This window comes from Gorilla gorilla, chromosome 2 (assembly GCF_029281585.2).
Source record: "Gorilla gorilla gorilla isolate KB3781 chromosome 2, NHGRI_mGorGor1-v2.1_pri, whole genome shotgun sequence".
NCBI classification, from domain to species: domain Eukaryota; kingdom Metazoa; phylum Chordata; class Mammalia; order Primates; family Hominidae; genus Gorilla; species Gorilla gorilla.
The window spans coordinates 61,250,088-61,262,654 of NC_086017.1; the positions used below are offsets into that span (position 1 = coordinate 61,250,088).

Genomic DNA, 12,567 nt, shown 5'->3' on the forward strand with positions numbered 1-12,567 from the left:
CAGCATATGAGGCAACAAAACAGGTTAAAAAATCATATATTATATTTATAATAAAATATTCTTAATCCTTATCAATTTAAGAAACCACGATTTTCCTTTTCATTTAAATACGTATGTAAAAATGCCTCTATATTGTTCTTTAGACATCATTTTCTTCCAAAGAAAATGAAGTGCAGGGACAAGAGACCTGGTGGATATAAGTTCATACCCTCAGTTATAAATGCCTGTTTTTTTTTCCTTTTTAAAGTTTTATAAAAAACTATTTCTTGTTCTTTAAGTAAAGAACATTATACAAAGAAAATATATTGTGAAATACCCCAGAGACATGTTTTTTTTTTCCCCTTGAAAGATATGTCCATCCTAGGAAATGGTGGGGGGTGGATGTGGGGGGTGCAGAGTAGGGCCTAGTCCCTGTTGTCATTTTTGTGGTGGTTATTGTTTCTGGAAGGACCCTCGGGTGCCAATGAGGCTCTCTAAGCCATAATCTTCTGAATGCAGGGCATGCAGCTCCTTAAAAGACAGACAGCCCTGGGAGAAAGAGAAGGGAATATGTTCTGAATTCATTTGACTCAGTTTCTCGCCTGCCAAGAATCTCTTCCAAGGAGTGATGGCTCCTCACTCATTCAGAGATAAGATGATGTCATCTTCCAAATCAGAGTTGTCAGAGCTGTCAGCTGAAAGGGAAGAAAAGGGAGAGACAAGATTACACACTAGGCTTATAGGAAGCTTTCCTACAGAAGCACCTGCACTCACATACATTCATGCCCGAGCAAGGTTAACTACCAGTTTCCAGAAAGAAGAAAACACATCAATTAACTCCTTGGAGCTGGCTCTGGAGAATACTCCTGTTGCTTGGCAGTTGTATTCTCCCGGAGACCTCTTGCTCTCCTAAGGGCCTGGACACAGTTCCCCTGCTTCCTGCCTGGGACGCGCTGAAGGGATCAAGCGAGTGCCATCTGAAGCTTCCCCCCATGCTACTTTAAATGGCTGCAAAGGGGCAGAGCTGAGGGGAGCAGTGAGTAAGCCTCCATGGCCCTTGGCCTGTGCTGTCCTTCAAGGATATGCACAGGCCTGCCTGACCCCAGGGGACCACTAGAAAGGCAGGCTAAGACCAGGCAAAAGTGAGAGATGTATCTTTTCTGAAACACCTTAGTCACTCCCTTCAATCCTCAGAAGACCGACCACCAAGGCAGAGATAGTCACCCTAGATTCATGCCTCTGTAATTTCGGAATATAGTCTGCAAATTATATTCCCAAAAAGGTGCAGGCCAATTTGCAGCAATACAAGAGAAGTAGCTACCCATCCAGAGGCAGGAGGCCAGGGGGAGCAGTGTGATGCCCTGAAAGACAGCACTGTCTCTGATGAGGACCCTCTCTGCTTGACAATCTGCCTTCTCTGGCAGACACGGACACATTAACACTTCTGGAAGGATCTGTTAAGGGGTGAAACTTAAGTGGTAGCAAAAAGGACCCTCAAGATGAGGTAGATACACCATGTCTGGCTGATCAAAATCAGAAGAAACAGGATACCTAGCTTGTAGGGACTCTAATATTCACTGAGTCAAAGAAAAGGAAGTTCTCAGTGCCCAATTTGATTACTCGTAGCTCAGGAGGCTATGAAACCATTTTAACTAGGTCCCCCGTAAAACAGACAAACCCTGAGCCCGTAAAACAGACAAACCCTGAGCTGGAGCCCTGCAAATGCCCTGTGTGGTAAGGGGCAGCCACTAGATGCAAAGAATCCCTCATCAGCCTTTTCCAGTGCCTAAGAGAATCAACTCTTGGACAAACAGAGAACAATCATGTTCCCAAACCTTCCTTCATTCATTATCCCCAAACACAATTTCCTTTAGGAGGAAAACTGAAGTGGACAAAGGAAAACCAAGAAAAGCATGGCAATGATACAAAAAAGTCTGGAAGTAAGCAAAAGAAATGGCTGACAAAACCAGTGTTCCTGGTTCCTGGTCTAAGTGGGCACAAGAGTGGCCTGACTGTATTGGTGATGTATTGGTGAAGAGTAGGAAAACAAGATGGAGATGGCAAAGAACTATTATCTAACACAGCTGAACAAAGCAAGCCTCAGCTCCTCTGCTGTAAGAGCTCCAGGAGGAAGTGTCACAGGAGGGTGTGGGGCCTCCTCCCCAGAACCAAGTCCAGCACTGTGTCCCCACCCCATACCACAAACTTGCCTGGTCCCTGCGGCAGCATCCGCAGCATCCCCCAGGACTCATGCTCTCCACAAGCCAACAATGCCAGACCCACCGGCCTGAGACCCTTCTGCCCAGCAGCTATGCAGCTCTTAAGAACTAAGAATCTTAACCACGCTGTAGCACATCTAAGAACTGTAAATGCAGCTTAACGAGATCACAGCACAATCTTCTTTAAGCAAGTAACTGTCAGGCTCAAGGTCTGAGAGAAAACCTCCAGGGCTTAGGCACCAACTCCCCTCTGGTGGTCAGATCGTAGGACGCCTTTCTCTACCTTCCTTATCCTTTCCCCATTCTCCAAGTGTTGAAGTGACCCAATCCCAAACCCTGGTTAGGACCTCCCATTCTGAAAGGTCGCTAAGGCAGACAATCTAGGTATAATTAATCCCTGTAGTGTTTAACCTATCGCTCTACAACATACAGGTTTTGGAGGCAGGGCTGACAAGCAGAGACACATAAAGATCTCAGAATCAGGCCGGGCGCAGTGGCTGATGCCTGTATCCCAGCACTTTGGGAGGCCAAAGCAGGCGGATCACGACGTCAGGAGATCAAGACCATCCTGGCTAACACGGTGAAACCCTGTCTCTACTAAAAATACAAAAAATTAGCTGGGGGTGATGGCGGGCGCCTGTAGTCCCAGCTACTCAGGAGGCTGAGGCAAGAGAATGGCGTGAACCCGGGATGCGGAGCTTGCAGTGAGCCAAGACTGCGCCACTGCACTCCAGCCTGGGCAACAGAGTAAGACTCCATCTCAAAAAAAAAAAAAAGATCTCAGAATCAAGCTGTTTCTCTTCCTAGGGCCAGGGCTCTGCATCTGCAATCGTGGAGTCCCTGCAGGCTCCAGGGCCTACGTAAAGGTACATGGGGGCGCATGGGTGTGGTTTTCTATAGTTTCTATGGCTTTCACCCTATCCTAAAAGGGCTCTTCATAAGCCCAGTAAGGTTCAGAGCTACTGCTCTAAAGGATTAGTGTTAGGCAAAACCATGGGTGCTAAGAATGCTCTCCTTGCTGACAGCAGCTGGCTCTTCTATGAAACACAGAAAGAGCCATGGAGTGTGCTCCAGATGCCACCTCTGCATCTCCACCTCAATTCTGAAGTCCACTCTGAGACATCCTCAAGTTGTGATCCATTATTTTCACATCGTAAATATTCTCATAAAGTAACAACATCCTCACAACTGATAGAGTTAAAGTTTTCCAGATTACCTTTGGCTTGAAAGAAGGAATTTCCTCAACAGCTAAAAGAGGCAGTAATTGTACAGGCCAAATACAAACTGAGTGGCTTTATATTCAAATTAAGAATGGAAAAATTAAAGTGATGCTCTCTTATTTTGGGAGCACCATCATCAGCTGGCCTGCTGTTTGTTGACCCTGTGAACCTGCCCTGCTAACTACTTGTAATTGAAAGGAGGTATAACTTGTTTCCCATGTCTCACTATTCACATGTGACAAAAACGTTCATTAAAACTTTGTCTGACCAGGCTTCGGCCCACTCCACTGAATCACCTCAGCCTCCAAGTATGAAAAAACAGAAGTTGATGAACAGCAGATGAACATATAGAAGACACTCCCCTACCCTCCCATCCTCAAGCTTCCTCAAAATACAGCCTTGGTAAGAAGATTCATGTACAGCTGCCGAGCTAACAGCCTCTTTGAACTATTTGCTGATTTCTGCAGGATTCATTACCATAGTCAGGGGACAACTTGACTTCAGAAACCTAATGGGAAATAACTAGAAGAACTGGAGTTTGTTCCTCAAAATTTGGATTAAGAAAAAAAAGGTAAATAAAAGAAAGTGAATAAACCAGAAGCCAAAGGGAAAATATTTGCCCCTTGGCCGTTAGGAGGGATTAGCCAAAGGGAGACAGGAAAGGGCTCCTCCACAAGAGGGCCTGCATTTCTTTATAATTCACCCCAAAAAGAACAGCACCCCATGAGGGGCTGCTTCTGACTGATTCTAGCCATGCCTCTCAGCGGAGAGCTACACTTTGGCCTTTCATTCTAAGGCTAATCCTCTGAAGCAGGAGTTGACAAACTACAAGCCCACCACCTATTTTTGCAAAACAAAGTTTTATTAGAACACAGCCACAATCATTCATTTACGGATTGTCTATGACTGCTTTCTCACTACAACAGCAGAGTTGAAGAGCTGCAACAAAGGCCATATAGCCTACAAAGCAATTTTTTTTTTTTTTTTTTTTTTTGAGATGGAATCTCACTCTATTATCCCAGCCTGGAGTGCAGTGGCACAATCTCGGCTCACTGCAACCTCCGCCTCCCAGGTTCAAGCGATTCTCCTGCCTCAGCCTCCCAAGTAGCTGGGATTATAGGCATGTGCCAACACGCCCAGCTAATTTTGTATTTTTAGTAGAGACAGGATTTCATCATGTTGCCCAGGCTGGTCTCGAACTCCTGACCTCAGGTGATCCACCCGCCTCGGCCTCCAAAGTGCTGGGATTACAGGCGTGAGCCACCGTGCCCGGCTGCATAAAATATTTACTGTCTGGTCTTACAGAAAAAGTCTGCCAATCTCTACTTGAAAGATAAGAAATGACAGCCATTTGGCTGGGTTCCACAGTCTGATAGGAGAGGAGGGCAGAGATGCAAAGGTGCTTTGCCTCAAGAGACCAGAGTAGTGAATCAAATTATGGGGCACAGAACCGTGGTATGGCTTGCCTTCTAAGTTGTATGGGCACAAAAGAAGGGATCTTGCCCTGGGTGCCAAGGCTCAGCCTGAACTCTGCCCTATACTTACTGTCCCCCAGGATCAGTTCCACCTCCTCATCTGCATCAGAGTCTTCATCCTCCCCGTCCTCTCCCTCCTCTAGAAGGTTTGCTAGCTCCTCATCAGAGGGAGAGAAGTCATTGTCCCCATCTTCCCCTGCGTTCTCATTATTGTCGTCCTCCTCCAACTCCGCCTCCAGCAACTGGTCAGTGTCAAGCTCATCTAAATCATCGGTGTCATCATCATCTTCATCATCATCTTCTTCCTCCTGTTCTTCCTCTTCCTGGTAAGAAAGCATAACGTGCATTAGTACAAACACAGAGGCCTGACCCATGGGGGCCACATGGCGGGTCGACCAAAGGGACAGGGTAGGAAACTGTCAGTAGAGGGTAGTAGTGATCTAGATGAGCACAGACTTCATGAGCCAGCCAGACTTGTCAGTGATGGCTGAGATAGGCACACATGTCCCTCAAGACGGTCAAAGCACCCCTCAGACAAGGATTAATGGTCACATAGCCCTTATGCAAGGAAACAGACAACTCGCTTCACAGAAGTCTCTGCCATCAATATTCTAGGAGCCCAAGGGGGCTCTTCCTTCTCACCTGCATCAACCAAAGCAAGTGAAATCAGCTGAGACACTAGAAAAAATCCTTTTACCTGGAATCTAAAATGCAATGCTTTAACAAAATGGAAGAACACAGCTGCTCATTATCTCCTCAGCCCTTCAAGCTCTTGCCCTTGATCTTCTAACCAAGAATGTGGATAAGCTCCTAACCATGCTATCACAAACATTTGATCAGAACAACATTGCAACAAAAGACTTAAAATATAGAACACTAACAGAAACCCATATTTCCTGTCATAAGCCAAAAAGAAAAAAAAAGTATGCTAGAGAAACTATCTTTCTTTCCATTCTTACAAGAACTTGCAAAGGCAAGAAAATTACCAGAACGTCAATGAAATACTTTGTTCTAGGGACCCTGGGCTTTGTAAATGGTACATTCTGGCATCTGCCACAGATTTCAGGTTTGCATTAGAATCCCAACTGTTTCCCTTCAAAAGGGAGAGGACACAAAGATACCTCTTTGCTTTGACAGGGATAACAGGCATTCCCAAGTAAACGTAGCTGCCACTCAAGACACTTATCCTTCTGCTCAAACGTCAACTGTCAGCCTTGCCAATAGCAAAGGATTCTAATTGTTACAATAATAAAATGTAAAATTCATTTAATACATCAACCTAATGAAATTCAAGATGGAATAAGCCCAACGTAAGCACAAAAAAATTTTTTTGTTCTTATTATTTTAAAACTTATACTCAGTGGTTACATCTTCTTTCATTTTAAAGGTGTTATTGCCTGCCAAGCACTTAAAAAACAAGCATTTTGTGCTTACCCAGCCACTAGAAACCAGTGTGTAACATAAGCTAGGATCATTCAGCAGGGTAGCTCTGCTTTGCGGACTTCTGGTAATTTTGGAACCACCATTAGTGACTTTTTGATAAACTGTGTAATTCAGTAATTTAGACTCTTCAAAATTTCTGCCAGTTATGTTGGAAAAACTGAGCCCCTTTTAAATACCTAGTACTCCAAATACTTGTGCAAGTGCATGTATGGTATGTACCAGATTTTGTGGGAGCATTTGTGTATGTGCCAACACACACACACACAGAAGGCCTGAGACTATTCCAAAGCCTTGGCCACACATCCCCTCCAGAGGTGAGTGGATAAATAACTACTAAGCATTCACCCACCTCAAAGGAACTATGAGTGTCTGGAGTCCACAATGATAAACTGAAACACAGACAGGCTCTCAGACCCTACAAGCACATAAGCTCACACAAATAACTGGGAAAGGAAAGCGGGGTCAAAATTCAGGGGATATCATCCAAGTGCTTACCAGATTACAACTTTTGCCTCTTTTTCCAGGCGTATTTTCATAGACTTGACCAAAATTAGCTAATCCACTAACAAAGTGCCACAGTTAAAAATAAGTAAGAAAGAAAGTACCCAGGGCCCTGTGTCTCTTAAGGCTTCGTGGACAGAACACTTATATTTAAAATTTAAGATAGCACAACTAAAGGTCCACGGTTGAGCGTGTACATGAAAGGTTAAACTGCTCAAATAGGCATGGGCTAGCCAGAAAATTCATGAAGACAATTCTCTTTCATTTTGAAGAACATTGAGGCTTAGCTGATCTAGAAGAACTGAACAAAAAGCTTCCATATCAAGAGCAATCCTGGAATATTTTCAAGCAGGGTCTAAGCTTTGAACTAGATACCATTCCAAACTCTTCCAGCAGCAGACAAACCCAAATTTTACTTAATTTTATAGCAGAACAGATGTATATATATTCATCCCAGAAGGCCACAAACACATCATATGTGACCATGAGAGAGAGGAGGGGAAATTAGTAGGAAAGAGATCTACCTGAATCTCAAGTTGAGCACCTCACTTTGTCGTCTCTACTTTGTATTTAATGCCCAATGCTGATTTCTCACCATGTATTTTGTCACACATGGACATAGCCATAAACTCACTTTCCAAATTTTAAATCTGAAACTGGGATCATGAAGCAGAGGCTCACAAGACCCATCCAAAATGCTGTGGCAGAACCCAAAAGAGATTCTAGGAAGCAATTTTAGGTGCATTCTCTGCTGGTCAAGTAACTGGTGGCATGTACCCCTCTCCTTCAGATCTAAAGAATAAAGCTTCCAATGAGTGGTCCAAAAAGTAAAAACTAAAAATAATTATTTAATGAAAAAGCAAAGCTTAGCTGGGCACAACGGCACACACCTGTAGTCCCAGCTACTCAGGAAGCTGAGGCAGGAGGATCACTTGAACCCAGGAATTCAAGACTACATTGAACTACGATTGTGCCACTGCACTCCAGCCTGGGCAACAGAGTGAGATCCCATTTCTTTGAAAACAAAAACAAAAACAGGCCGGGCGTGGTGGCTCACACCTGTAATCCCAACACTTTGGGAGGCCGAGGTGGGCAGATCACGAGGTAAGGAGATCGAGACCATCCTGGCTAACACAGCGAAACCCCATCTCTATTAAAACTACAAAAAATTTGCTGGGTGTGGTGACGGGCACCTGTACTCCCAGCTACTCTGGAGGCTGAGGCAGGAGAATGGCATGAACCCAGGAGGCGGAGCTTGCAGTGAGCCGAGATCGCGCCACTGCACTCCAACCTGGACGACAGAGCAAGACTCTGTCTCAAAAAAAAAAAAAAAAAAAACCCAAATTTTTCTAGAATCCTGACTCAACTCTGACAACATTTAGAAAATGTTTTGGATCCAGGGATATTGTTTTTTTTTAATTCTCTAAGACTTCTTTTAGGGCTTAGAGGAATTCAGGGCCAGGCCATTTTAAATTAAGGTACTAATAAATTTCCCTACAGAAAGAATTCTAAAACTCTTCTCTCCTTAATTCCACCTACATCAATTTCATGGTTACCCAAAGCCCCCAAACCCTGCAGATAAACAACTCACCCCTTTCCTTTACAGAAAATAGGTCAACTGGCATAAGCTCCCTCCGCTGCTCTCTGGTCCCCTCTACATCTAAACCTGGCTTCAGCCCTGGTCTGAGGAGGAAGCATGCTGCCCACTCCTGCTCTGGATCTCAACCAACCCTGAGACCCTGTTACCACAGACACTTTTCTCATCCCCACCTCATCACCACCTTCACACTGGCTTCTCACCTTCTATGCCAAGAGGTTCAGTTCTCCCAAACCTAATAAGCTCTCCATCTACATAGGCTTCAGATGCCTTTTACCTACACTTTGGCTGGGCGCAGTGGCTCACACCTGTAATCCCAGCACTTTGGGAGGCCAAGGCGGGTGGATCACCTGAGGTCAGGAGTTCGAGACCAGCCTGGCCAACACGGTGAAACCTCGTCTCTACTAAAATACAAAATTAGTCGGGTGTGGTGGCATATGCCTTTAGTCCCAGCTACTTGGGAGGCTGAGACAGGAGAATTGCTTGAACCTAGGAGGCGGAGGCCTGGGCGAAACAGAGTGAGACTCCGTCTCAAAAAAAAAAAAAAAAAAAAAACAGTCATTCAAATCTGATCCTGACCTTTATGTAATATGTCATATTTTGCTAAATGTATAAATGCCTACTTTTTAAAAAATACTTTTTCTGTCCTTAAAGGCTATAGGTTCACTTTAGGGTCATAAATGTTTGTTTTTCTTTCCTCACTGGCAGAATCTAACTCAAGTTACATTTCAATTCTTTAGGAAAATGAGCCTTTCAGGAATCAACACATTTAGCTCTGACCAGGTGTGTGTAATCAGTAAAGACTCTTAACATCCACTTCTAGGCAGTGGAGAACACACAGGAAGCACAGCACACAGTGTGTCCCAGACTCCAAAATGGAGTGGAAAACAGAGAGCATTATTCCTTTGTTGAGTTTTTTATTATAAATTTAAGGTTAAGTATAATTAGCTAAAATGTATTGCCTTGTCAAAATCTAGGAGCAATGATCAATTACTTATCTTTGGTTTTGTAACTTTTCTAAAAGTCAAATCAAAGATGAATGAACTGATTTCTAAAAACACAGGCACCAGGTTGGGCGCGGTGGCTCATGCCTATAATCCCAGCACTTTGGGAGGCCAAGGTGAGCGGGTCACCTGAGGTCAGGAGTTCGAGATCAGCCTGGCTAACATGGTGAAACCCCATCTCTACTAAAAATACAGAATTAGCCGGTTGTGGTGGCAGGCGCCTATAATCCCAGCTACTCAGGGAGGCTAAAGCAGGAGATTTGCCTGAACCTGGGAGGTGGAGGTTGCAGTGAGCCAAGATCGCAACACTGCGCTCCAGCCTGGGTGACAGGGTGAGACTCCATCTCAAAAAAAAAAAAAACAAAAACAAAAACAAAACCAACCAGATACCAAACTTCTAATGGATAATAATGAGCTTTGATAGGTGACTAGCTTATCTCTGCTTTCATCAAATGCCTGAAGGCAGGCAGACTAGCAGCCTCAGGAACCAAATATTTATATGGGTGTCCAATACATTGTTTAGGTTTTCATTCATCTAGATACAGCTGTACCTTTCATCCTTTCCTCTTAATCTCCAAGCTTATTTAAGCATAAGGACAAAGGACAAATATTTTATGGCATGTCAATTATATCTCGATAAAGCTCTTTATGCTGGACCATTTTATTAGATGACGGCTGACCATTCAGGCTTCTGAATTTATTTTGCTATAATGAAAAGGCAAATTCAAAGGTGTTGGTCACAGGTGCCTGTATCCCTGAGCCACATAAGCCATATCTGGAACATCTGAGAAGACCTGAGAACAGATATCTAGACTAGGACAAAACTTTGAATAGCAAATGATTCATAGGAAAATGAAAAGTCTCTAGTTTTAAAATCAGGTGAAGCGTACAAAGCAAAGTAAAACTAGAGACTGGTTTTCCTACAAAGGAAAGTGAGTTTAAAAAAAATTCAAGCTGGCACACTGTGCATGAGAGGCAGTAGGCAGAAATCTGATGGAGATAGTAAAAACAGCCAAACTCCACCACAAGATTCTAGAAGGAGCATGGATCAACAGAATTAAGGTTACAAAAGAGACCTACTCAAATAGATACGGTATTATCCCACCCGAAACATCTCTAAATCAAAAATCAAAATGCCAAGGGCTTGAGGGGATAAGCAGTTCTCTAACAGAGGTCCTTCAAACATGAAATGCACCAGATGATCAATAAAAGCTGTAATATCAGTATGGAGTGAAACATGCCTAGATCCTAAGAAATCTGGAAGCCACAATAATAACTTAGCCATGTTGCACACCTACCCTGCCACCTAGTCTTCTCTGAGCTAGAAAGCTTTCCGGCTCTTCTACAGGCTGGGCTCCAGAGCCACTCCTTAGAGCCCTCGTGAGCCTGCCCCTCTCACTCTTGGCTGTCACGCTGAGGCAGCCTCTTGCTTTCCTTCCTGCATCCAAGTCAAAAGTCCTGACCACTACCATATGCCCTTCCTAATCTCTTTCTCCCTTAACTTCTCAGAAGTTAAGCAGGACAAAAGAAGAAGTAGTAGTCAGTCTTTTCCCTGACCCAAGCCTTCCTGGAGAGGGTGGGATAAGAGGAGTATAACTCTTAAATTATTCCCTTATGGTGGCCTCTCGCTTCCACAGCCAGCCACTAACCTCCAGTGCCTTTGCCTCTCCCCACTCCATGTCTGCAAGAATAAGGCCAACCCAGAGAATAGCCTTCCAACTCCCAAGGTGTCTAGGGCAATCTCAACTTTCCTCTGAGTTGACCTCCCCCTCAAAGACAGACACCAGGCATCACATGGACCCAGGTGATGGTTCCCAGAGAAGACTGCCGCCCACTGCCTTATTAAATGCACGGATATGGGAGGGCTGGGATAATGATGTTGACAAATAACCCAGTTTTGGCCTCAGATTTATGCTTCAACATGTAACATCCAAGAAGCCTGATTCAGAACTGATACCTGGTAGTGATGAATAAACCCACGGAGGACAAAGCAGTCGACAGCCACCCATACCATTGAAATGTACGCGCAAATGGCCTGACAACTGCACCCTCTGTATGGACTCAAGAATAAACTACGTCTTGTTTCATGATAGCTAATGTGAAAAAGTAGGCATTAAGGGAGTGAGGTGTCTAAGGCAGCAAACTGAAGTGAGAATAAAAGAACAGGCAGTATTAAGAAACCCACTCAAGGCAACCACATGAAATTTGGAGGACCTAATACCAAGCTCTGCTACCCAGAAAGACTAGAAACATGTACAAGCTGTAATAGCACAGCACTCAAGAAAACACTAAAATCCATGTCACAAATAAATCAAAGATCTCAAGTATCCACTGGAAAACCTCTCCCTTCTACCCATATCTCATAACTCACATGAGCTTTAGACACTGCTGGCTCCTCTCACCCATGAAACCAAGGCCCCTATAGAGCCCATATAGCTGGAAAGCAGTAAAGGAAAGCCTTTCTACACTAGCAGATCCTTGGCAGCATTTGGTGAAGTTGTTTCAAACTCTACAGCCTAATTATCCTTTACCAGGCCCTGAGGAAGGCTCTGCTCTGATCCCACCGTGGCCACCAGCTGCCCACCACACAAGAGTCTCCTCACTCTGCTCAGAAGCCCATTTCTGCAGATCACGAATCATCTAGGGCCTCTAATAAAATGCATGCTTAGACAGTCAAAACAGTGAAGACCAAGAGAGCACACACAGGGGATTTTAGGTTGAGTCTCTGTTCTAGCTTTTTTACCCAGGTGTATTTGATCCAGGTATACTGTGTCATCTTTGATGTACAGGTGATGCAGTATTCAAAGGATTTGATTTACAGAACAAATTATATGCTCATATCCTGTAATGCCCAACAGTAAAACACATAGCTAAATCTCAAACTAGCTAAATCTCAACAAAACACTCTTGCTTAGTACTAAGACCCATTAGAGAAAAACATGGGTCCTTTGCCCTAGTATTAGACTTACATCCTTACAAAATTAGCATTTTCAAATATTACCATTTTCAAAAATTCTTGCTTTTAAAGAATTATTTTAAATGTAAGTACAAGCTGTTTTGAAAGGATGCTAAGAGAAAGCTATTACATTAGCCCTAACCATTGAGCATGATTTATCAAAAAGTAGGGAA

At 43.9% G+C, this 12,567-nt stretch overlaps 1 protein-coding gene across 11 annotated transcripts in view; it reads right to left on the reverse strand.

Annotated features, from left to right (window-relative positions):
- Nucleotides 1-12,567, reverse strand: part of DCAF1 (DDB1 and CUL4 associated factor 1) — a 111,295-nt gene that overhangs the window by 2,284 nt on the left and 96,444 nt on the right. For all 11 annotated transcript variants that reach the window (XM_063703831.1, XM_063703832.1, XM_063703835.1 and 8 more), the window contains 2 exons: nt 4,964-5,216; nt 582-674 (listed from right to left, as the gene is read on the reverse strand). In XM_063703831.1, the coding sequence (XP_063559901.1) occupies nt 616-674; nt 4,964-5,216 (312 nt within the window). In that variant the 3' untranslated portion in view covers nt 582-615. The remainder of the gene's footprint in view (nt 1-581; nt 675-4,963; nt 5,217-12,567) is intronic.